The following is a 26,300-nucleotide window of genomic DNA, read 5'->3' as shown; positions in this document are numbered from 1 at the left end:
ATATAGATATGTATAGGTATAGGGCAATGATTCGGTTCGATTCCTGTGTGGAACTTTGCTGGTCTCCTCATGCCTGTGTGGGTTTTCTCTGGGTACTCCGGTTTCCACCCACATTCCAAGAACATGCATGGCAGGCTGATTGAACACTCTAAATTGTCCCTAGGTGTGAGTGTGAGTGCGGATGGTTGTTAGTCGATGTGTGCCCTGCGATTGCCTGGCAACCGGTTCAGAGTGTGCCCCACCTACTGCCCAAAGACACCCCAGCACACCCCGCGACTCTCGTGAGGATAAGCGGATCAGAAAATGGAGGGATAGATAGATAGATAGATAGATAGATAGATAGATAGATAGATAGATAGATATGACAAGAGATTTATCCGTTTTTTTCAAAATGTTCCAGAGTTAAAAAAAAAACAATATTTTGCCCCCCGCCCAACCGCCCAATGCATTTAGAATGGTTGTCAGTTATATGTAGATATTCTCTATTTGCGAGCCTGAGTCCCACTCGAACAGCGGGGGTCCACTAAATATGCTTATAATGTTCAAATTTCTACACAAACGATGCACTGCAGTGAAGGGCAATAATATAAGGCATACTTGTCCATGTGCGTGCACACATTTGTACATGTTATACTGCCACCTTAAGTGCTCCCCGGTGTCACATTGAACGTATTGTTAACATTAACAGGATCATGGTTATTATTTATCCATAAAAGTCTGGAGCTTTGTCTGCCGCTGCTCAGCCGCTTGCATGTTCTAAACACGGTATGTTTCAATAAGGAAAGGGAAGCAATAAAGCTTGAGCTTGTAAGTCGTAATAGCTGCCGTGTAAAACCAAAACGCATAAAAATGAGCATAAATCATTGGTATCATTCAATTTAATTACTGACATCATCAATCTGTCATTTTAGCGCTGTCCTATTTTGAACTCTGGCGTGCCGTGACCTGTTGTACGTGCGCTTGCTCTCTTGGCTCCCATGAAAAACGGAAGCCACAGGAAACATAAACTTTGCATTCTCAAGAGCTCGAGTCATATTTTAGGAGCACGTTGGATGATTCACGACCAGAAACACAAAGAGAACACATTTTGATGGTTCATTTAATTTATTCAACTGAAAAAAGAAACATTTGTTTCACTACAAAGTGAGTAGCACCCACAAGCAATATTTACACCAGTGTCATTATCACGTTTTCTGCATGAGCCTGTCTGCCAGGATAAACACACCTTTACTACGCATTTTTCAAAGTGAGAAGCAATCATGAGTGCATGATGACTCAGGATATTTACAGACTGTTCCTAGTCTTGTTTGTGGCGTCTTCATATATCGTATGACGTCGGGCTTTTTACACCAATGGTGCGTCTTCCACACATACTGAAGGGAGCAGTTCATCTTACCTGGAAGAGAAAATAAGAAGTCGGACTAAATCTCAACTCGACAGCAGATTCGATGGGGTCACCAGAGGCGGGCCTTCTGTCAGACTGACGGTTTCGGGCAGTATTTCAGGCTGACCCACGTGGGCCCAGTCCATCCCTCAGTAGAGACGGCCAATCGGTGTCGGAAACGGAATTTCCATGTCACACACAGGTATCATACAAGCCGACGCACAGCCAAAAAACAAAAACCACCAACAACAAAACAGACACTGGCACAGTGTGGTGATTGATGAAATAAAAAGATGTGACACCCGTCATTAAAATGTGTTGTGTACCTTTCAGTCCCACAACACAATTTTTTTTCTGTATTTGACTGCATATCAGGTGTGCGGCACCTGTGTATTTAGTAGAACCAGTAAGTCGGTTCTGGACGCCGTTTGGCTGTTGTCAACACTCGGACGGACTGAAATACTGACGGCAGTTAACAGATGGACAAAATGGACGAACGATGTCCGCCTCTTTTGGTGACAACTTAAGTAAGCAAATGACACTTGAAGAAAAACGACATCAACGAATGCGTTCTTGTTTTTATACCTCTGCATAGTCCTCGGTTGCTCTGCAATACGCTAATCTGTATTATCATGTAGAAAACTTTGCACTTGGAGTGAAAGTTGTAAAAGTAGATAAGTATAGCACACACAAGGGTAAAATCATTTGTTTATATGCAGACTGTTTCCTTTTCTTTTCTGATTGATATAAAAAATGAAAAATTATATGTTACATTATTACATAAGGGGTAGGACTAGATACGTTTTTACTTCTTCCTACTCTTTTGAACATATAATTGTGCTGTATGATGACTCTTTTGCTTTTTAACAATTCTAATTACTTTCTGTCAATTTGTTACTGTGTATTTTTATATGTTAAAAAAAAGTTACCGTTGGAGTTTTGCTGAAGCTTGGTGCTGCAATAGCTCAGTTGGCTGCAATTTGTCTGTTCTGCTGCGGGATCGACGGCACGCCCGCGAGTTGAGGCGGACCCACCTGCAGAACATGAATTACGCGTGCAGTTCACTGTGAGTGCACACATTACCGCGCGCACGTACACACACACACACACACACACACGCGCTGGCAAGTTCAATCACAGAGCTTGTAAGGTGGCAGAATTCAATAGTTGTTATCTCGGCCGCCCATCCTTCCTGCTGCTGCTGCTGAGTCCACACACGTCCACTTAACCTCTGCGCCACGCTCCATTTAATCAGAGGCCGTCTGAGGACGCTGACTGCGCCATTTTGTGTGCGCGTGCAACACGCCATGTCCCTGAGAGTTAGAGGTAAGATTGGGCCTAAAAAAATCCAGCCCGCGGGTATTAAAACCCGACCCGCAGGTTACAGGTTTGCTTCGAGCCTGACCAATTAACTTAATTTGCCGAGCCCGAAGCAAACCTGTAATTTCATATTTTATTTGTGAGGACTCGGGAGGAGGGGGGTGGGGGGGGGGGGTGATTTATGGTAACAAATTAAAACCTGTCTTTTGTAACAAAATCTAACTTAAACAAGACAGTATAAACATTTACATCTTTTATATTTCTGTTTCTGCAGAGGGTACATTAACTGACAATTTTCCATCATTGACGGATTTTTTTAAGAGTTGACGGGAAAAATTTAAGGCCGTCCATCATTATTTTGACGGGTTGAGAATTGGGCCATAAACCACAGCACCAGTACGTCCTTAAGAATCTACCGCGGCACTTTAAGTCTTAACGTGTCTGAGGCTCCTGTTTTGTAGTTACATAGCAATTACATTACAGCGCTTTATCTGTTTTATCCAAATTATTTATTTTAAAACACGTATTCCTTAGTTTAGTGTCCACACATTGTTTTAGTATACATTTTTATCAACATATATTTATTTTTTAAAAAGCCAACAAGAGAGAAGCCCGGCCCTACCCGATGCAATGATTGACATTTTAAGCCCGTCGGGCTCGGGCTCGGGCTCGGGCTCGGGCTCGGGCTCAGGCTTAAGAACTGACCTCTACTGAGAGCGTTGTACCTTGCAACTGGGCAATGCCCTCAGGGTCTGCAGCTCCTTTTCTCTCAGGGCCAAAGTGTCCGCTTGCAATTGTTTCTGTTCTCTTAGCCGGTTCTTCTCAATCAGCAGTTTCTCCATCTGAATCGAATGCGTACATTTAAAAAGGACACGAGGAATACGAAGAGAGGGATGGCGGCGGGCGTGCTTCAAAGAACCTTCTCGTCATGAGTCTTCTGCTTGAGTTGAAGCTGCCTGCTGGTCTCGGCGAGTGTCTCGTTGCGGTTCTGTTCACATCTCTGCAAGTCGGCGCTAAAGTGCGAGTTTTGCACCTCCAGTCGGCTTGACGTGACTTGAATTTGAGCCACCTTCAACAGGAAGACAGATGCGGTGATGTTCTTTGATTGAATGCTACCTCTTTGTGGAAGATATTCTAAGCGTTTCCTCCTACTGTGCCATTCCTTTTGCCCAGAGGGCACTTTCCAGTACATCTTACAAACTGTGTAAGTCAGGGCAACGGGCATGTGGGACCACATTCTGAGTGACAAGTTGATGAAAAAAAATGTTTTCAGAAAAAAAGGGAAAATCACAGACATGAAAAAAAGTCTGAATTTTAAAAAAGGAAAATCTATTTATATGTGCATCCACAGGTGCCGAACTACAAATATGCAGTTGTCACCGTAATTTTAAGATGTAATATCGTCAACCACCGCTAGATGGCATACCTGTCTTAATTGGGCGTGTACTGGGTTTTATTATGACCGGTACTGCAACATGAGTACGGGTAGTTGTATTTTTTTTTGGGGGGGGGGGGGTATGATGTGTATGCCAAACATAGTTCCTCAACAATATTAAACTTTTGAGTGATTCATTCATTCATTCATTCATTCATTCATCTTCCGTACCGCTTGATCCTCACTAGGGTCGCGGGGGGTGCTGGAGCCTATCCCAGCTGTCTTCGGGCAGTAGGCGGGGGACACCCTGAATCGGTTGCCAGCCAATCGCAGGGCACACAGAAACGAACAACCATTCGCACTCACACTCACACCTAGGGACAATTTAGAGTGTTCAATCAGCCTGCCACGCATGTTTTTGGAATGTGGGAGGAAACCGGAGCACCCGGAGAAAACCCACGCAGGCCCGGGGAGAACATGCAAACTCCACACAGGGAGGCCGGAGCTGGAATCGAACCCGGTACCTCTGCACTGTGAAGCCGACGTGCTAACCACTGGACTACCGGGCCGCCCTACTTTTGAGTGATATTTTTGTGAAAAGACTTACAAAATAAGTTCTTGCACTTACCGTAATTTTTTTATTTCATGCAAGAGTCTTTTGCACTGGAAACAAAATGCACTACAATCTGTGGTTATTTTGTTGTTTGCTTCGAATGCTTTGTGCTTGGGATAGGGTAGGATAGTGCTTTGTTTCTACATGCTTTGAAAAATCTATTATCAAAACTGAAATATGTTAAGTGGACAAATTTCGCACACATGTGCATATTATGTGCAGCGTTTATCAACAGCATTTCAGTTGCCCATCCCTGATTAAAGTGGATGTTGACCATGTCACTTGGTTTGGTTTAGTGCGCTCGATCTCACACGCATGGCACCTGATGCAGTTTTTCCTCAACTGTTCCATTTCTATGGTTGAGATTTGTAAGATAATTAAATGAACCAAGATACCTTATTTGTAGCAAACAAATAACACATTTCAGATAATTTTGTGAAATTGGATAATTTATATTCCATTGAGATGCAGGTACACAAGGGTCCAGAATCACTGACTGAATCCTGTCATATGATACGGTAGTTTCCAATTTTTGCACCTCGCCTTGTGAAAAATTTAGAGTACTCATTGACTACTGATTAAGAACTCATTTCACAATATTTATCTCACGAAGAAAAAAGGCAAGACGATTAAGAGAAACAAGTTTTTGAATGCTTTCAGAAAATGATGATGCATTCAATCTCCAAAACAATGGGGCATCATTTTTACCCCTCATTTAGCAATGTAACCCCTTAGGCTTGGCAATTTACTTGGCGAGGATGTGTGTCTTTGTTCTCCAGAACTTGCTGCTGTATCAGTGCAGCCAGAAGTCACCTCTACATTGACCATAAGATGACCTCGGTGGACAGCTGTGTCCATAACTTAGTCTAGGAGTATTTTTCCAGAGGAAAGGCATCCTCTCTAGAGGAAATAAATGGGTCGCAGTCGTCACGTCTGAATCAACTTCACAATCTAATGAGTCATTTATAGCAAATGACCATTTCCCCACAATAGAATCAAGTCATACTGGAGCGTTGACGCAATGTGTGTGTGTGTGTGTGTGTGTGTGTGTGTGTGTGTGTGTGTTTGATTCGGTTTGATTCATTGTTTGAGAGAGTATGATGTCATTTGTTCTCATGTTACAAACATCCGAATGTGTTTTTGCGTGTGTGTTTTATATGCGTATGATCCTAGTTGGAATTTCTTTTAAATCTATATCTCGAGAATAAATATTAGCTGGATAGAAAAAATGATTTCATACATATCTCTAGTTATACCGTAGATGATTCAGTTTGATTTGATGCACTCCCATTTTTCAAATCAAAACTGTTTTTCCTAGTTTAATTATTTTTTGTCACACGCCGACCATATACATATGTTTACGTATCATTTTGACTAGAATCAAACAAAATGCGATGCACCGGTATAGCCAGTATGTATCTCGTCTCTGCACATTACCTTGTTGCCCACGTTGTCCAAATACAGCTGAAACTTGTTTTCCACATCCCTGGAAAGGTTGGTGCAGCTGTTTCTTATCTTCTCCATTTGCTCCTGCTGACTCTCACAGGTGAGGTGAAAGGTCAGTTGGTGGGGGAACAGGTTGTTGATTTTGTTGAGAAATTCCCTGGTCACCGATTGGATTCCATTCAAAGAATGAGCAAAGTCCTCTTTACATTTCCTGGTGAAACACAATGTTTAAAATTAAATGCATCTGTATTTAAGCCCACAATGATTGAATTTTAGGCAAACAGCTTGACAGTACCTGGTGTAAGCGGCAAGCTGCTCCTTCAGCATGGTGTTTTCTCTGCGGAGAGCAATGCCATCCTGGTGGTGGATGTCTCTGTCCTTGAGGGCATTGTCCCTCTCCTGACTTAGATAGTGGACCGTGTGGCTGAAGTTGGCTTCGATGAGTTCAATCATTGCTCTCTGCTGGGCGCTGAGGCTCTGTAAAGTTTTGAGCTCATCTGGAGGAATCAATATAAGTGTTTTAGAATATTAGTTATAGGTTAGTCACTTGGAAAGAGAGATATGGCTTTTTTTGGGGGAGGGGGGGATTTTTCTGACTATTTATTACAACCTCCAAGAGTGAAATGTTACATATACAGTATTAAACTTTTTTTTTTTCAGTACACAAAAGTGAAACTCTTCCCTCCTAATTGATTAATATATAATTGAATTTTAAAATAACAATGTTTTAATTTCTTCTTTATATTTTGATGACTGGCGTAAAACCAGTAAAATGCCTCAGAAGCTAATTTGAACTTTTCTTGAAGATGCGATGTGATCTCTGGGAAATCATTTCCAGTGCTTAAAATGGCTTCGAATCGCTGAGGCTTGTGCCTCTTTTTTTATGATCCACTTGAATCAAATACAAATTTGAGGTGGGATTTTGTATAATCATTTTACCAATAATGGCTAAAATTGCTGAAAACGAATACACAAAGGTCAGAAAGTCCACCGACATGTTTTTAACAGTGACTCGTTCCTGACTATTCAAATGTAATAATCATTCTATAAAAAAAGGATCAGTGAAGATGGATGAAAGATGAATGGCATAAGCATGAAATGACCAAGATTTTTTTGTTGCACTCAAATGTGTAAAACACGACAAGGAAGGATGGCTGGGAACACATACTATTTGGAGCGACCACAACAGGTTGCTGTATTCGGGGGGTGGAACATCGCATGAGCATGCTCTGCGCTGCCATCACCTGCCTCTCACAGTTGGCCTGCATGAAGAAAATTTTCGGAAGATTAAAAAAATAAATAAGCTAAACTGTGCATCATCCATAATGAGCCGCAGACACTCTACTTAAATAGATCCACGTACTAATTTATTCATGAGGTCAAACTTGGTGGCGTTGGTATAAGTCATAAGCTGATCCAGCTGCTTCGCAAGAGCATCTTTCTCAGCCGTGCGTGCCCCAAGTTGAGCTCCCAGTTCGCCTTTCTCCCTCCTCAGCTGTATGTTGTTCTCACTCAGTCTATTGAAGCCCAGCTCCAGCTCCTACACAAGAACAGAGCAGGTGACATCACCTCAGAGAGGATTGCCGAGAAAGATGTGCCCGGGTCAAAGGGCTGCAGCAGAAATATTGGTCTATTTCAGGGTCCTCGTTTTCCATCTCTTCCTGCCGCAACACACCTGATTCAAATCACTGCCATGATTTGGTTTGGGACCAACAGGTGGCACTGTAGGGCTCCCCCTGCAGTTGCACACCTGTTGGTCGTTATGTAATTATGAGTTGTATAAAAGGATTACTGTTGTCATGTTTGTTTGTAGCTGTTTGTCCGCTACTGTCAAGTTTGTTTCAGTCAGGTTTTGGTCATTGTTATGTTTTACCTTCAGTCACGTGTTTTGTTTGGTACTTTGGAATTAGTTTGTTTTGGGTTGAGTTTTCTGAGTTTCAATACAATCTTTCAAGTACACCCGGCTCCTTCCTCCTTCCTGCTTTTTGGGGTCCACTACCACCTCGCAACGTGACAATCACGAGGATCTCAATCAGGCTCCTGTAGAGCTTGCCGGAAAGCAGCCCTCGAGGACCGCAGCTTGAGACCCCTGCTCTAAGCAGTGTGATACTCAAGAATAACCATGTCATCACTTTATGTTTCACTCTGAAACACAAACCTTAAAGAGTAATCGAATCCCTCACCTTGACTCTCATCTCCTCAGCTGACTTCTCCGGTTGCCCGTAGATGAGGAAGAGCACCAGGCTGACGATGATGAGGGACTGGATAAGTGAGGAGAAGAAGAATACGATCTTCAAGTAGTAGCCACAGCTCTTGCCTTTGGGGTTGTGCAAAGGCTCCCTCGCCTCCAGGCCAAACTTGGCCCGGGAATAGCTGGAGCTGTACATGTTTGGTGGTGAAATGGTGGCAACCAATTTGGAAGCTCGAAAGACGAATTGTTGGGAGGACAGTCAAATCTACAAGGTTCTCCCCCTTTGAAGCGCAGAAGCCTGAAGTGACGACGTCGTCCGTCTTCTGAGGTTGTGACAACGTCACAGTACAACTCGCATGGATGGACGAATGTAAACAACGATCTCGAGGAGCGTCGTGGGGCCATGTTTATAAACGGTGCTGAGGGCACATTTCCAGTCCATCCTGGCCCTCCCCTCACCTCGCACACCTCCCTCCTCCTCATTCGACCACCCACTCATCGACCTCTGCCACTGGTACAGCCTCTGGCCGACTCACTCATACTTGAAGTCATTATTTTTAAAATAGATTGGTATGTATGGAAAATTCTACAGGCATACGACGTTAGATACAATAGAATGAAAATAGCCGCTGTCACGAGAGAGAAAAAACAGGGAGGGACCACTGAAACTGCAGCATTTGAAAGCAAATTACAGATCGTCTTGTTCAGAATGGGCACTCGGTTGCCATAGTTGATCATTGTTTTCATGTTGTTAGTTTGCTAAAAATGCTGCTACAGCTTGTCGTTGTACCACAGGGTGCAATAAAATGAAAGAAAATACATAATGAAGTGACGTTTTAAGCGCGTTTCCCCAAGCCTTAAGCCTTTTGCATTTATTGTGAGTTCAGCCTGTGCAGACAGGTGTTTCAATTTTGTTGTAGGTGGGAATAAAGGCATTTTGTAATCTATAATCCATACATACATCCACGGTGGACAACTGGTTAGTACATCCGCCTCACAGTGTGGAGGTGCAGGGTTTGGCTCTGGACTTTGCATGTTCTCCCCGTGCTTGCGTAGGTTTTCTCCGGGTACACCGGTTTCCTCCCACACTCCAAAAACATGCGTGGCAGGTTAATGGAACACTCTAAATTGTGGGGGGTTTTTCTATATGTGCCCTGCGATTGGCTGGCAACTAGTTCAGGGTGTCCCCTGCCTACTGCCCCAAAACAGCTGGGATAAGCTCCAGCATGCCCGCGACTCTTGTGAGGCGAAGCGGATTCGAAAATGGATGGATGGATGGACATCCATTTTCTATGATGCTTAAAATTGACTTTGCAGGGCATTATGGTTATTAGCAACAATAGCAAGAAAATGAATAATCCATTCTATATGCTGGACATGTTCTATCCGTATTTGGGATCCCTCTGTCAGAATCCTCACTAATTTGCTTTTATGAATGTTTTTTTTGCTGCTGGCAAGCAGTTCAGGGCGTTCCCCGCCTACTGCCCAAAGCTGGGATAGACTCCACCCCACCCACGACCCTTGTGAGGATAAAGCAGATCGGAAAATAGACGGATGGATGTTTTTTTTCCAAGTTGTTGTAATTCATAGTTGGAACATTGACTGTATAAGGTGACAGTGAATTTCAAGGAGAAATATTTGAAAATACAAACTTGCAGAAAATAAATGAAGGCTCGCAGTGAAATAATTGACTTTCTGGTAATAATGTTGATTTGGTATGCTTCTTCAGATTTGCCGAGGATTCCTCCCCACATTCCCCAGACGGTAGATGAACAAAATAAGAAAACGGCGTATCCTGTCCCAAGCAAGCACGGAAAGGAGTCATGGCAGTGGAGGAGTGAAGGAATGAAAACAATGGGGAGCTGTCATTCTTCAGGATAACAAATTCTGCCTGCAGTACAGAGTCGGTGGGCCCTCTCGCACGCTCTTATCTGCTACGATGACGCGAGGACCAGCCGAAATGCAAGGGTGGAAAAAGGGGAAAGGTCTTCTGGGCCGCGGGCTTTCCTGCTCCCCATTGTCTCACCGGCAACATTCTGGAGTGGGGGGGAAAACCTCAATTATGAAGGCTCCTGAGTGACAGAAAGTGAATAACTATCAGAAGTGGAGACCGACGTTGGAGTAAAAACAGGAAGCCTTGTGCTGCAGGGATAAGACAAAACAACTACTTTAGATAAGTAACAGGAGACGGGAGACACATGACGTCTTTAGGACCAAAGTAATATTCACACGGGTGGATAAGGGATATCATTCATGAAGATAATCGTTTTGCCCAATGTTCAATCAGCCAGCATTTGTGTGGTTATTCGAAAGCACTGGTTCTTAACCTTGTTCGAGGTATCAAACCCAACCAGTTCTTATGCACATTCACAGAACCCTTCATTAGTCCAAACATCCATTTTCCGATCCGCTTATCCTCACAAGAGTCGCGGGAGGTGCTGGAGCCTATCCCAGCCGTCTTCGGACAGTAGGCGGGGGACACCCTGAATTGGTTGCCAGCCAATCACAGACGAACAACCATCCACGCTCGCACTCACACCTAGGGACAATTTAGAGTGTTCAATCAGCCTGCCATGCACGTTTTTGGAATGGGGGAGGAAAACGGAGTACCCGGAGAAAACCCACACAGGCCGGGAATAACATGCAAGCTGCACAGGGAGGCCGGAGCTGGAATTGAACCCTGCACTGTGAGGTCGACGCGCTAACCACTGGACCACCGGGCCACCCCCTTCATTAGTGAAAAACAAAAATATGACTTTTTACAAATTCGGAAAAAAAAACATTTCTTAAAAACAGAAAAAAAGTAAAATGTCAAGACATGAGTACAATGTTTTTTTTGTTTTATTTTATGACGTACTATCAAGACACTCGTGATAGAAGTGTTTATTTTAGTTTTCTGTAGCACAGTGACTTTTCCTAATTTTATTCATCTGAATTCAGATAGTTCGAGCAACATCGTTACATCAGAAGCGTGTACTCTCCAAATAACTGGTAGCTCCTTAGCATTAATCAGAGCCCAAGAAGTAGCTTTCGTTTTCAGAAAGTTTGGTGATACAGACTGGGTTAGTAGTGCTCAACATGAAGCTGTGAATCACGTAATGTGCATAAAACGTCCCAGCGAACACAGAAAATGAAACCTGAATTTAAAATGTATGTGCATGTGCATTTGTGTGTGTGACAAGGGTGGGGGGAATAATAACCTAACCCAAATGAACCGACGCCAGACTTTATGTTCAAGTTACAGCCCTGAACATTTATTTCCAGGAGAAATGCTGCCATCTCCTGACAAAATATATGAGCAAAAAAAAAAACCAAACATACCGGTACATGCAACCCAGGCAACCCGAGGCAAGGCCAAGGCCAAGGACTTGAGAAATTTTCCGAGGCCAAGGCCAACGACCAAGGAATTTATAAAGCAATGCTATCATACCACTCTCCATCATAACCCCTTGCACTCCCTAACGCTTGAATGAAGTGTTTTTATTCAAAGAGGAGAACAGTCAGGGTGCGTGTTTGTTGGATTCACTTGGCGCTTTAAGAGGGGCGGGGCTGCCACTGACAGGCGACCATTCACGCGAGGTATAAAATGCAGAATCGCATTATGTTGCGTTAGTGAATACACTCGCTTTGTCGTCAGCATGGCCCAATGGTAAGCTACGCTTGTACTTTTGTTTACCAGATGTGGTGTAATTGTGTACACTGTACAGCATGACGATAGAGTCGCGGGGCGACTACGTCATGAGTGTGCGCCGAGAGCGGGAGACGAGAGAGTGATTAGAGCAGGGGTGTCCAAATTTTTTGCCAAGGGGGCCAGATTTTATGTGGTAAAATGTCGGGGGGCCGACCTTGGCTGACATTCTTTACATTGAACAACAATATTGTTCAACAAATTTTAGTAAGCCAGTCTGTTTCACATTTCCATTTTTATTTTAATTTCAACAATCTTAAGAATTTCTTTTGGTTCATTTGAAACAGGTATATCACATGCAACTGCTTATTCACTTGACTTTTTCTTAAACAGAAGTCTCCTGAGTGCAAATTGATTGATTTGAAACATAAAATGTATCACCATGACTTTTCAATAGTCACAAAACCTTTGACTCGAACAACAGGGAAATGAACAAGCAATACACATATCCACAACTGCAAGGATCATTTGAAATATGACATATCAGTCAATATAAACACGGAGTGATGTCTTGTTAACTCGTGAGTGATGCCCTCTAGTGTCTAAATGCTATTACTCATTTAGTGAATGCTATTACTCATTTAGCCACTAGAGGGAAGCAGTACTCTATGAAACATCACTCACCAGTCTACGAGACCTCAGTCAATGCAACACGTGTTCCATTGCGCCCAGCCTGCGGGCCAGACGGCACTGATTTTATGACAGGGGCCGAGGGTCGGATGAAATTCGACCGCGGGCCGGATTTGGCCCCCGGGCCGGACTTTGGACATCCCTGGATTAGAGAGAGGATACACGTTTCGAAAAAGCTCAATAAAGTTACCCACGTTAACACGACAGCTGGACTCACGTGTGCCTGACTTGATAACACGACACCAGATATCTTAAGTTAGCTTTAGATTGATCATGATCGGTTGCTTTGTTTGTCTGCTTTGCATTATGTCCGTTGTGCTTTGTTTGTAATCAGTCAGTTACCGCTCGCAATCGGCAATGTAAACGGCGTGAGATAAAGTGTTGCTAAAACAATGGTCTCTTTATTTAACTCATTATGCATAGTTTTCATGTTTGTCTAGCCGTAATTTGGTTTTGAGCGAAGTACATCGCGTTGCAGCTGGGCTTAATCATGCCGGCGCTCCACTTCCGGTTTGGACCGTTGGGAGTTGTAGTTCTTTTGTTCGTGTCGACTTGTTATGTTTGTGATATACCCGGCGCTCCACTTCCGGTTTGGACCGTTGGGAGTTGTAGTTCTTTTGTTCGTGTCGACTTGTTATGTTTGTGATATATGGTTTCTTACGTTTAAAATGATATATAGTGAGATCACGGTTGATTAAAGTATTTAATAAATGTATTGTTAAAATAAAAGTATTAATTGATGTAAATTCTATACCTATTTACACCGTGATGCATAGGGGGTCCAGCGACACCGATGCATTGATGCATGCGCCAGGCTCACAGAGCAAACCACGTGTCGGTGCATGTGCCTCTTCATTACGTCACGTGATTAACACATGAACTGCACCGGCGCAGTTTAGACTGCATCAGCTGCGTTAACACAGTCCCGGCTGCTAATTGACACATCGGCTGCGTTGACACAGTCCAGGCTGCTAATTGACACATCGGCTGCGTTGACACAGTCCAGGCTGCTAATTGACACGTGAACTGCACCGGTGCAGTTTAGACTGCATCTGCTGCTTGGCACAGTCCAAGCATCTGCACTTAGTCCAGGGGGCGTGACTCAGTGCAGGGGGCGTTGACGCAGCAAAAGCCCGCACAGTGTATCCTAAGGAAGTGCGTCTGGCGACACGATGCCGATTGCCGAAAGAAGCTAGACCCCACCCTCGCTCGAATAAAAATATATGTTTGGGCAACACGGAAAACACACTGATTATCAGGAAAAAATGTGTCCGTCTGACTTCTAGCGTCATGTCGGCTGTCATATAATAGGCTATTATTATATGAGAAGTGTTTTATGAACGATTGTACTGTACGTCATACTCCAGTTGATTGAGAGGTCCCACCTCTAAGGGGGAGTTCCAGAAACTGACTGCGAGTGAGCACACCGCATGTTTGATGACTCTGCCACGTTGCTATTAAGTCACATAAAACGTAAACCTTGTCTGCTGACCATCATTACATCGGCTAGGCTAGTTTAGCTGTTGTCGTAGTTCAAAGCTTAATATGTGGCGTGGGTTGGGTCGGCGCCGCAAGTACGTGCTCGCGCGCACAGCTGAGAGCAGCAGACTATCGACTGCTGAGTGCTGAGACGCGCTTCACTCGAGTGACGTTGCTACAGTACGTGCATATTATGGAGCAGCTTCCGGACAAATACAAATTGTCCGCCGCGTAGAGCCATTTTGATCTCCTTTTGGAGAATAAGGTATTCATTAAAATCTCCTTGTCTCACCAAGTGCCTCTCGGATTTCTGACATGTCTTATTCCATTGTGTGTGTGTCTTCTCCACAACAGAGGAAATAGCATGCATTAAATGCAACAGACTGAAATTTAAAACACTGGAGCATCTTATTTTTCTAAATCAAAAATTGTGAAGACAAAGCCCACAAGCATCCTCATTCACATGAATTTCACATTATTGAAACACATTGAATGATACAATACTTAACTAATACTTAATACTTAAGATAAGATAAGATAAGATATCCTTTATTCGTCCCACACTGGGGAAATTTACAGCCTCCAGCAGCAAAAATGTATGTAGAAAGAAGAAAGGAGAAAGAGAAAAAAAACATCCGTTCGCTTACTGGGAAGGGTAATCTCATTCAAGATATCCTCACGGACCGTAAGCTTGACATTCTTTGCTTGAATGAAACCTGGCAAACTCCCGGGGACTTCTCACAGTTGAACGATTCCACCCCCCCGGGATTTGTTTACATTTCCAAGCCCCGGGATTCTGGTCGCGGAGGAGGTCTCGCGATAGTATACCGCGAGAAGTGGAAAGTACTTCCGGTTTCTCTCCCGCCACTTTCCTCCTTTGAATGCCTTGCCTGTCAAATATCCGGACCCATCCCCACGATTATTGCCACAGTGTACCGCTCCCCCAAACCCCACCGCGACTTTTTAAATGAAGTGTCTCCTGTCCTTACCCATCTCTCCTCTCTGTCACCAAATGTAATAATCCCGGGAGATTTTAATATACATATGGACAACACTGCTCTTCCTCTCACCATTGACTTCACTTCTTCAATTAACAGTCTTGGTTTTGATCAATATGTAGATTTTCCCACAAACATCAAAGGACCCTGGATCTGATCTGCTGCTCTGGTATTTCCCCTTCCAACTGTACTGCTGATGAACTTCCAATAACGGACCACTTCCTTATCTCATTCAACATTACACTCCAGCTCTCAACTGCCAAATCACCCCGGACCATTGTTTACCGTAATATTAAAGACATTAACATTGACTCTCTCACTGCATGGCTGACCACCCTGACTCCGGACATTGACTCCTCTCCTGATGACTTGGTTTTCCAATATAACTCTGGTCTCACCAGCATCCTCAATACGCTCGCACCTGTCAAGTCGCGCCCTGTCCTTTTTACTCGGTCTGCCCCTTGGTTCACCCCTCATCTACGTTCCTTGAAATCCCAAACCCGGCAGCTTGAGAGACTTTATAGGAAAACCGGCCTCACTGCTCACAAGGACATCTATGCAGCTCAACTATCCCTCTCCAAGGATTCCATCTCTCAAGCAAAATCACATTACTACTCCGGACTCATCTGCTCCAATGCTGGAAATACTAAGACTCTCTTTTCCCTTTGGAACAGAATCACTCAACCTCCTGACTCCCTACCACCTCACTTTTACTCTCGTGACACCTGCAACACACTTCTCCTCTTTTTCAATGAAAAAATCAACAGAATCCACCAGCATCTGTGCTCCTCTGTACCGTTCCCCTCATCTGACCCTCTCACCCCATGCAAACTGTTCTCTTCTTTTGAACTCCCCCATCTCTCATTAATTTCAGACCTCATCATTAAATCCAAGACTTCCTCCTGTCAGCTTGATCCCCTCCCCACAGTTCTGGTCAAATCCTGCCTACCCTCTCTGCTTCCCATCATCTCAGCCATTATCCATTCCTCTCTGTCGACTGGAATTGTTCCTGTGCTCTTCAAAACTGCAGCTGTCACCCCAATCCTGAAAAAAAACTGGTTCAGATCCCAATCACTTCAATAACCTACGCCCCATTTACCATCTTCCCTTCATCTTGAAAATTCTGGAGAAAACTGTCGCCTCTCAGCTCCACTCCCACCTCACCGACAATAGTCTTTATGAACAATTACAGTCCGGCTTCCGTCCCCGTCACAGTACTGAAACAGCCCTCATAAAAATCACAAACAATCTTCTCATGGCAGCAGACTCTGGCCTTATCTCCATCCTCATCCTCCTTGACCTGAGTGCAGCCTTCGACACAATCTCTCACCCCATCCTCCTCAATAGACTCTCTACCATAGGCATCACCAACACCCCTCTACATTGGTTCCACTCATATCTCACTGGCCGCTCTCAGTTCATTCAACTTGATTCTTTTACTTCACAATCCCTCCCCGTTTCTTCTGGTGTTCCCCAGGGTTCTGTCCTCGGTCCGCTCCTCTTCATTGTCTACCTCCTTCCACTCTGAAACATTTTCCGCAAATTTGGCTTACACTTTCACTGCTTTGCGGATGACACCCAGCTCTATCTCTCCAGCAAACCCGACGCTTCTCTCCCACCCTCGTCCCTCTCTCACTGTCTCTCAGAAATCAAATCTTGGTTCACCCACAATTTCCTCAAGCTAAACAGCAATAAAACTGAACTCCTACTCGTCGGTACCAAATCCACTCTAAACAAAGCCGACAGTTTCTCCCTCACAATTGATAATGCCACTATATCTCCTTCCCCCCAGGCGAAGAGTCTGGGTGTCATCCTTGACAGTTCACTATACTTTCACTCCCACATCAATAACATTACCCGGTCCGCTCATTTCCACCTTCGCAATATAAACCGCCTCCGTCCCTCACTCACTCCGCACACCACCGCTATCCTTGTTCACAGTCTCGTCACTTCCCGTATTGACTACTGCAACTCACTCCTCTTCGGTGTCCATCAAAAATTCCTCCATAAACTTCAACTTGTTCAGAATTCAGCAGCCCGGATCATCACGAGAACCCCCTCCTTCCATCATATCATCCCCATCCTCCGACAGCTCCACTGGCTTCCTGTCAAACTTAGAATCAACTTCAAAATACTTCTCTATACATTCAAAGCCATCCATAACCTTGCGCCCCCCTATCTGTCAGATCTTCTTCAAATCTCCATTCCCTCTCGCTCACTCAGGTCCTCATCCTCCCTCCACCTTTTTCTACCCTCTGCCCGTCTCAGTACAATGGGGTGCAGAGCCTTTAGTCGCTCTGCCCCCAAACTCTGGAACTCACTTCCTCCCAACATTCGTAATATTGACTCTCTTTCCTTATTCAAAACCCACCTACTCAGACTTGCCTACCCGCCTTAAATCTTTCTTTATTTATTTATTATTTTATCTGTGTTTTACTATTGGTCTTGGCTGTACAGTGTCCTTGAGTGTTGTGAAAGGCGCTTACAAATGTGATATATTATTAATATGGATGTGAATTATATTGTCAAGGGTCAATGTCATCTTTATTGGCAAATATGCTTTATGTATGACATGCATCATAGATGAAATTTCTTCCTCTCAATCCTCAGTGCATACATGCATGTAAACATGCTGTGCATTAAACACACACAGCTAAGGAAGGATAGCAGCTACACTATATAAAAAAAGACATGTAATCTGAACAGTATAGACAATATAAACAGCATAAACAACAACATAAACAATGGCGCTTGTGGCTACACTGAGCTTTTAACTCATTCAGTACCAGTCGTTGGGTAGTGCATTGTATAAACGTCATCATCAAATCAGTTTGTTCAGTCTGTCAAGTGGGTTGGCTGCAGGGATTTTGAAGGTCCAGCAGGTGGCAGTGGTCAGCGACACAGTATCAACACAGTGTGTCATTGTGTCGACACGGCTCATGGACCCATCACTAGTGATGCAGAAAGAAAGATATATTCTGCATTTGTGTGCTTTATGTTAACTGTTTTGTAAAGCGCTTTGTTACAGCTGCCGCTGTTGTGAAAGCGCTATATAAATCGGCATGTATTTAGGTTATTACCTGCTTCTGATACTGCTACTGCAACTTCTTTCATTTCATATACATCTACTTTTGCTGCAAAATGTCCAAATAAATGTATCAAGACAGTACAGAAAGAGTGATCCTTCCATGTTGGCCGACGATCCCTTTTCAGAGGGCCGTGAAAAACTGAACAGTGTTATTGATACTGGGAAAAACAAAAAAGCATATGATATACATTTATGAATGAAGGTTTTAGTGCAGTAGTTTCTTAATGTGAAGTAAATCAACACTCAACAGGCATGACATGGCACGAAGACAAGTTGAGAAATAACTTGGCATAGAAGTCAATCACTGACTGCAGAAAAAGCGGTAATCTCTCAGTGATAATTCACTGCAAACGAGAGAGTTCACGATTTGGTAACGGGGTAGAAATAATTACAGTCCCTTTAAGGACCGCCATGTTTATCTGCTTGTTTCTATGGAAACCGACTTTCGGCGGGTCTCGGTTGGCGCGGGAAGTTTTGCTGCTGTTTGTGCTAATAAAAAAATGACGTGAGAAATTGTCGCTTTCTTCGCTTTGCTACAATTTCCACACTGGTGACCCTCGACGTTTTTTGCTGGACGATTCCAGACCGCGAAGATGTCCGTGAACGCTGTTTCGCTCAAGCTCCCCGAGTTTTGGGAATCATCTGCGTCTGCTTGGTTCGCTCAGACTGAGGCCCAGTTCGCCCTACGCGACATCACTGCGGATACTACGAGATACTACTACGTTGTTTCCGCGCTGGGCGGTTCGACGGCGTCCAGGGTCGTGAGTTTCCTCAAATCTCCTCCGACAGAAGGACGATATGATGCGCTGAAGGCTCACTTAGTGAAAACCTTTGAACTTTCTGACGCTGAACGGGCCGACAAACTTTTTTCTCTCTACGGCCTGGGGGACGGCAAGCCCTCCGAGTTAATGGATCGTATGCTCGAGCTGCTAGGTGAGCACAAACCGGACTTTCTTTTTCTTCACCTTTTTCTGCGCCAGTTACCCACCCAGGTGAGGGCAGCTTTGGCTAACACCGCTATCACTGACTATTACACCCCCCCCTTAAAATTCCAACCATCGACCTCATCGTGGTGGGGGGGGGGGGGTGAACGGGTAATTCTACCCGGCCAACAGAAAGCTCTGGTAGAAGCAGGGCTGGGGACCCGGCTTCTCAATAAATTCCCACGAAACTTCACGACAGACTGCAATTACGACTCGAGCTACGGCGTCCGCGGGAACGCCTGCCCTCAGCTCGACGGGGCGAGTGATAAATGTGCAAGTCGGGCACCACTACCCCCTCCACCATCACCTCCTCCGACGCTGTGTGCGCCTCAAAATTGCTTGCTGGAACGTCCGGACTCTCCGCGACGAAGGGACCCAAGCCCTCACCATGAGGTCACTTCACAACTATGGCGTCAGTGTGGCATGCCTCTCTGAAGTACGCCTCCCTGATGTCTACAATGCCGTATGGACGTCCGAAACCATCCCGGATGACTGGAGCAAAGCAGTATTAATACCCCTTTTCAAGAAGGGAGACAAGAAGCTGTGCACCAACTACGGAGGGATTAGCCTTCTCGATGTGGCTGCAAAAGCATTCGTCGTCCTTCTGCTGAAACGCTTTCAGATGGCCCGTGACCACCGGACTCGCCCAACTCAGGGTGGCTTTCGCCCCGTAAGGGGATGTGTAGACCAGATCTTTAGCCTGCGTCGCACCTTGGAGCAACGATGGGCCTACCAACAACCAACAGTCGTGTGCTTCATCGACTTTGCCGCAGCATTTGATTCAGTTGACCGGGGTGTGTTGTGGATGATCATGAAGGCTGACGGGATCCCTGTGAAACTGCTTTGGCTCATCCAGGGGTACTACCGGTCAACCCGAGTCCGAGTTTGGGCCTACGGCAGCGAATCAGAAACCTTTGAGGTGCGGTCGGGTGTCCGACAAGGCTGCGCGCTCTCGCCAACCTTATTCAACTATGCCATCGACCACATCCTCAACACTGCTCTCCATGGCTTTGAGGGTGTGAGGGTCGGCCGAGATGTTGCAGTGTTGGACCTGGCATACGCAGATGACATCGCTCTACTTGGAAACACGTTTGAGGACGTTGAAAACGCGCTGATGAAAATCCATCGAACGGCCTTGACCGTTGGAATGCGCATCAACGCCTCGAAGACCAAGATCATGTCCTGCCTCACCAACCCAGCTGACCAACGGTCGCTGCCACTGGAGGGTGTGACCCTGGAAAACGTTGATTCCTTCACATATCTCGGCTGCTCTGTGGTTCCGTCGGGGCAAGGAGAAACAGAAGTCGTGCATCGCATCGGGGCCGCCAGATCCGCCTTCGTGCGCCTACAACGCCATCTGTGGGGTCGGCGCGAGATCTCGGCAGTGACAAAGGGGCGTGTCTACCAGGCGATCGTGCGGACCATCCTGCTTTATGGCTGTGAGACCTGGCCTATGAGAGTGGCTGACCAGCGCAAGCTGGAAGTCTTTGATAACGATTGCGTCCGCCGTATTCTCCGCCGTATTCTCCACCGCCGCCGATCGGACCGGGTCCCCACTGCTGACCTTTGTCGCTGCCTGCACCTTAGCCCCTTACCAGCGTGTCTCCTGCAACGCCGACTCCGTTGTTTCGGGCATGCGGCACGCCACCAGGAGGGCGAGTTGATCAGGGATGTTCTCCTTCCTGCTCTTTTGCCAGCCTGGCGCAAGCGGCGTGGTGGACAAGTCAAGACCTGGGCCACCACGATGAAAGAAGACCTCGCGTATCTTTCCGGCCCCTTGGTGGTGGGTCTGAGACGGTGGAACCAGGACTGGCTGAAGCTGTTGGTTGACCTGGCACAGGATCGCCGCGCTTGGGCCGCCATGGTCAGGGATGTCGTGCGCGCCAAGGAAGAAGCCGGTTCAACCCGCCCAGGCTGAAGGCCGTTGCAAACAAACAAACTATCACTGACTGTAGAGAGCTCGCTGCGGAGGCTGATAAATTTTTCCTGGCCGACAACACTGTACAGCGGCTCTCCTCCCCGGGACTGCCGCTAGTGCCTCCGATAATTACGCACTCGTCGCGGCGGCTCTCCCTCACCTGCGGCAGGCTACTGGTTTATGTTTTTACCACGACAAGTTCGGACCGAAGGCTAAGAGGTGCCGCTCGCCGTGCTCGTTCGGCTGGCCGGGAAACGCCGCGGCCGGCGCTCATTAGTGGCCATGAGCGTCTGCAACGTTGGCGGGATGCTTTTCATCTGCGACTCTATCTCTGGATGGCGTTTCCTCTGCGACACAGGGGCACAGCGCAGCCTTTTGCCCGCATCGCAGATCGACATGGTAGCTGACAGCCACGGCCCTCCTTTGGCAGCTGCAAATGGGAGCCCTATTCGCACCTACGGCATGAGGTTTGTGGAACTGTGCTTCGGTGGGCAGCGCTTTAGTTGGAACTTTGTTACAGCGCGTGTCGATGTACCTCTTTTGGGGGCGGATTTTTTGTGCGCTCATGGACTTTTGGTGGATGTGATAAACCAACGCTTAATAGACGCTGCCACTTTCTGTTCTTACGCGTGCACACTCGGACTGCCCGATGTTATCCGCCTCTCCAACATAGTCCCCCTCACGGACGTTTTCCACCGCCTGCTTGCCGAATTCCCTGCACTCACACAGCCCACCTTCACTTCGGCGGCTGCCAGGCACGGGGTGGAACACCACATCGCCACCACGGGCCCACCGGTCTATGCCCGAGCGAGGCGCCTGAACCCGGCCAAGCTGGCTGTGGCCAAGACGGAGTTCGGCAACATGGAGCGCCTGGGAATTGTCCGCCGCTCGAACAGCCCTTGGGCCTCTCCTCTCCACATGGTCCCTAAACCCGGCGGCGGCTGCCGCCCTTGTGGAGATTATCGACGGCTCAACGACGCTACTACGCCCGACCGCTACCCTGTACCGCACATCCAGGATTTCTCAGCTCACCTAGCCGGAATGGTGATTTTCTCCAAGGTCGACCTCGTGAGGGGCTACCATCAGGTTCCCCTTCACCCCCCCGACATCCCTAAAACGGCAGTGATCACACCTTTTGCATTGTTCGAGTTTCTACGCATGCCGTTTGGGCTTAAGAACGCTGCTCAGACCTTCCAACGCCTGATGGACTCTGTGCTGCGGGACCTTCCCTTTGTTTTCATGTACCTTGACGACATCCTGGTAGCAAGTTCTTCCACGTCAGACCACATGGCACACCTCCGAACCCTTTTTCAACGGCTCAGTCAACACGGACTTATCATCAACCCTGCGAAGTGCCAGTTTGGCCTCTCCACCATAGACTTCTTGGGGCACAGGGTCACGGAGGCAGGCGCAGTTCCTCTCCCGTCCAAGGTGGAGGCCGTCACAACGTGACAAATTTGACCCGCCTCCCTGATCGTCACCTAAGGAGGATCTCCGGTCTTCCTCTGCCGAGCTGATTTATGGCCAGTTTGGGTCAAATATTTGCTCCGGACCAAATGCTCATTTGCGAAGCAGCACCGGTGTAAATTTGCACGTGTGAACGCAACTGGGTTAAATTTGCTCTAGAGCAAATGCTTGTGAAGACTAGTATGTATGGCGAGAATGCGTTGCTTTCGCGCTCTGTCGGACTTCCGAAAAGTGTTTGTTTCATAACGACACAAGACTTGGCTAGTAAAATCTTTCCTTTTGTAGGAGACTGGACTGTCTCGGAGTTGTTTGTTCCTTTGTTGTTTGTTCACAACCACCCGCACCCCATAGAATTTATTTTGTGATTTCCTCTCTTGATTTTCTGTTTGGCGCATTAGTGTTTGCTTTTCTGAGTGTCATTGAAGTCATCGTTCGTTTACGTTTTCTTGGGCGGTCACTCTCGAGCAGAAGGCACGGAGACTGAGAAGGAGAAGGACGTGCCGGTCCAGTAGTCGCTTGAGTTGTGTATATACAGTACGTTTATACGTTTATAAGAACCAACACGACAGCTCGTTTGTTTTCTGTCGTTTTGCTCCGCTGCAGAAACTGCCGTGTGAACGCAAGTGGGGCAGCCCCGAGACTGTACCGGGGCTGCCCCGCTCAGCGGCTTTGTACGTGTGAACGCTCCACACAATTTGCTGCGGTGCAAAATATCCCGCAACAAACTATCTCGGTGCAGTACCGGAGCAAATGTGTCCCGTGTGAACGGCCCTCTACTCTGGCATCCCTTCACTTGCTCCCCATTCATTTTAGAATTATTTTCAATATCCTCCTCTTTGTTTTCAAATCTCTGAATAATCTCGCGCCACCTTACCTCTCTGAGCTCATCCGCCCCTACACACCTGCCCGACGCCTCAGGTCTGTGGACCAGTCTTTGTTAGAAGTACCAAGAACTAAACTGAGGCTCAGAGGGGATCGAGCCGTTTCTGTTGCTGGTCCCTCTCTCTGGAATGACCTCCCACTGAACATTCGGCAAGCCTCCTCGCTGCCCATCTTCAAAGCCCTCCTCAACAGTCACTTGTATTCTTTGGTGATCGACTCAGCATGACTTAGATTTGTTCTTGATTTTACTGCTTGGTGCTTTCTACCGCCTGACTTCAATAACCTACGCCCCATTTCCCATCTTCCCTTCATCTCGAAAATTCTGGAGAAAACTGTCGCCTCTCAGATCCACTCCCACCTCACCGACAATAGTCTTTATGAACAATTCCAGTCCGGCTTCCGTCCCCGTCACAGTACTGAAACAGCCCTCATAAAAATCACAAACGATCTTCTCATGGCAGCAGACTCTGGCCTTATTTCCATCCTCATCCTCCTTGACCTGAGTGCAGCCTTCGACACAATCTCTCACCCCATCCTCCTCAATCGACTCTCTACCATAGGCATCACCAACACCCCTCTACATTGGTTCCACTCATATCTCACTGGCCACTCTCAGTTCATTCAAGTTGATTCTTTTACTTCACAATCCCTCCCTGTTTCTTCTGGTGTTCCCCAGGGTTCTGTCCTCGGTCCACTCCTCTTCATTGTCTACCTCCTTCCACTCTGAAACATTTTCCGCAAATTTGGCTTACACTTTCACTGCTTTGCGGATGACACCCAGCTCTATCTCTCCAGCAAACCCGACGCTTCTCTCCCACCCTCGTCCCTCTCTCACTGTCTCTCAGAAATCAAATCTTGGTTCACCCACAATTTCCTCAAGCTAAACAGCAATAAAACTGAACTCCTACTCGTCGGTACCAAATCCACTCTAAACAAAGCCGACAGTTTCTCCCTCACAATTGATAATGCCACTATATCTCCTTCCCCCCAGGTGAAGAGTCTGGGTGTCATCCATGACAGTTCACTATCCTTTCACTCCCACATCAATAACATTACCCGGTCCGCTCATTTCCACCTTCGCAATATAAACCGCCTCCGTCCCTCACTCACTCCGCACACCACCGCTATCCTTGTTCACAGTCTCGTCACTTCCCGTATTGACTACTGCAACTCACTCCTCTTCGGTGTCCATCAAAAATTCCTCCATAAACTTCAACTTGTTCAGAATTCAGGAGCCCGGATCATCACGAGAACCCCCTCCTTCCATCATATCACCCCCATCCTCCGACAGCTCCACTGGCTTCCTGTCAAACTTAGAATCAACTTCAAAATACTTCTCTATACATTCAAAGCCATCCATAACCTTGCGCCCCCCTATCTGTCAGATCTTCAAATCTCCATTCCCTCTCGCTCACTCAGGTCCTCATCCTCCCTCCACCTTTTTCTACCCTCTGCCCGTCTCAGTACAATGGGGTGCAGAGCCTTCAGTCGCTCTGCCCCCAAACTCTGGAACTCACTTCCTCCCAACATTCGGAATATTGACTCTCTTTCCTTATTCAAAACCCAGCTCAAAACCCACCTATTCAGACTTGCCTACCCGCCTTAAATCTTTCTTTCTTTATTTATTATTTTATCTGTGTTTTACTATTGGTCTTGGCTGTACAGTGTCCTTGAGTGTTGTGAAAGGCGCTTACAAATGTGATGTATTATTATTATTATTACCGATTCGTCTTACTGATTATTGTGTATGTTAAATCGCTCCATGTACAGCACTTTGTATACAGCGATGGCTGTTTGAAAGTGCTCTATAAATACTGTTACTTACTTGACTTGACTTGGCTCGCGTTCTGTGCATACGTCACAGGTGAGTTTAGTGATACGCCCTTTGGACGATTCATACAAAAAAAATCAGACAAGCATTCCCACTTCTTAAATATCGTAATTAGTAGACCTTCGTGAGGTTTTTTTCGCCGCCATCTCAAACTTTCGTCCACGCGATTCCTCAGTTTGCCGACTAAAATAACAACCCGCATGCGCACATAACGTCATCTGTTGTGTTCCCCCCCACACCCCCCAACACTGAAAACAAAACAAAGCGAAAGTAAATTAGAAGAAACGCACTCACACACCACACCACATCACAAACACACATTCAGGCGCAGTGAAATCGCGTGGATCATACAGTCAATTCAAAGTGCGGTGACTTTTACAATTAAACAAATTTTCGGTACCGTGAAAAACACGGAAACGACACGCTACCAGTAACGATTGTTACTGTGAAATCCTCAGGCATGCCGCAGTTTTTTTTGTTTGTTTTAACTGAGAAATTTCCTTGCGTCCTAAAAACGCACATTGTTTGGAACTGTGCGTCCTGTGGGGAAAATTATGCGTCTGGACACAGAGGTGACGAGATGGCTGATCTCTAAACATTCTCTGAGTACTACTATTATTACCACTCCCACTAATACTACATTAATTAATTTAATGCCTTCAAATTCACAATACTCATAAAAATTAAATGAATCAACCATGATTTTAAACTATGTATTCTCAATATTCATTATTCCAAACATGAGAAAGCATTCAGCAAACATTACTGGAATCGAGCAAAAGGACTCCAAATCCCAAAGGCCAAACCCGGAAGTGAACTGCCGACATTATTGACTCCAGCTGTAAAGCAAATTACTTGGTTCAAACAAACATTCTAGTGCGACCGCACAAACGTGACGACTGTGCAAGAAGAACTAAATTAAAGACACCACTGTTACAGAAAGGCTTTACACGCTATTTAAACTGCCGATCGCGAATGCAACAAACCGTGATTGAAACTAACTGTCA

At 46.0% G+C, this 26,300-nt stretch overlaps 1 protein-coding gene across 2 annotated transcripts; it reads right to left on the bottom strand.

Annotated features, from left to right (window-relative positions):
- Positions 1-1,081: 1,081 nt before the first annotated feature.
- plvapb (plasmalemma vesicle associated protein b) lies at positions 1,082-8,730 on the bottom strand. Of its 2 annotated transcripts, XM_052073934.1 has the most exons (9): positions 8,322-8,730; positions 7,502-7,678; positions 7,307-7,400; positions 6,434-6,635; positions 6,130-6,349; positions 3,624-3,773; positions 3,430-3,546; positions 2,314-2,418; positions 1,082-1,396 (listed from the first exon to the last, which is right to left on the bottom strand). In XM_052073934.1, the coding sequence occupies exons 1-8, from the start codon at positions 8,523-8,525 to the stop codon at positions 2,350-2,352; spliced, it is 1,233 nt and encodes a 410-aa protein (XP_051929894.1). In that variant the 5' UTR covers positions 8,526-8,730; the 3' UTR covers positions 1,082-1,396; positions 2,314-2,349. The 2 variants fall into 2 exon arrangements, with proteins under 2 accessions (XP_051929894.1, XP_051929896.1); XM_052073936.1 differs by lacking the exon at positions 2,314-2,418.
- Positions 8,731-26,300: the final 17,570 nt, after the last annotated feature.

Source organism: Hippocampus zosterae, chromosome 8 (genome assembly GCF_025434085.1).
Source record: "Hippocampus zosterae strain Florida chromosome 8, ASM2543408v3, whole genome shotgun sequence".
NCBI lineage: Eukaryota > Metazoa > Chordata > Actinopteri > Syngnathiformes > Syngnathidae > Hippocampus > Hippocampus zosterae.
This window is presented reverse-complemented; position numbering and strand designations above follow the sequence as displayed.

What these genes read in the sequence shown, in the direction of transcription:
- plvapb (XM_052073934.1), bottom strand. Translation starts at nt 8,525, where the DNA reads ATGTACAGCTCCAGCTATTCCCGGGCCAAGTTTGGCCTGGAGGCGAGG. An exon ending in TTGACCTCATGAATAAATTA is followed by an intron (nt 7,401 to 7,501) that starts GTACGTGGATCT and finishes TTCTTCATGCAG; the next exon opens with GCCAACTGTGAGAGGCAGGT. An exon ending in TGGACAACGTGGGCAACAAG is followed by an intron (nt 3,774 to 6,129) that starts GTAATGTGCAGA and finishes TTCCTGTTGAAG; the next exon opens with GTGGCTCAAATTCAAGTCAC.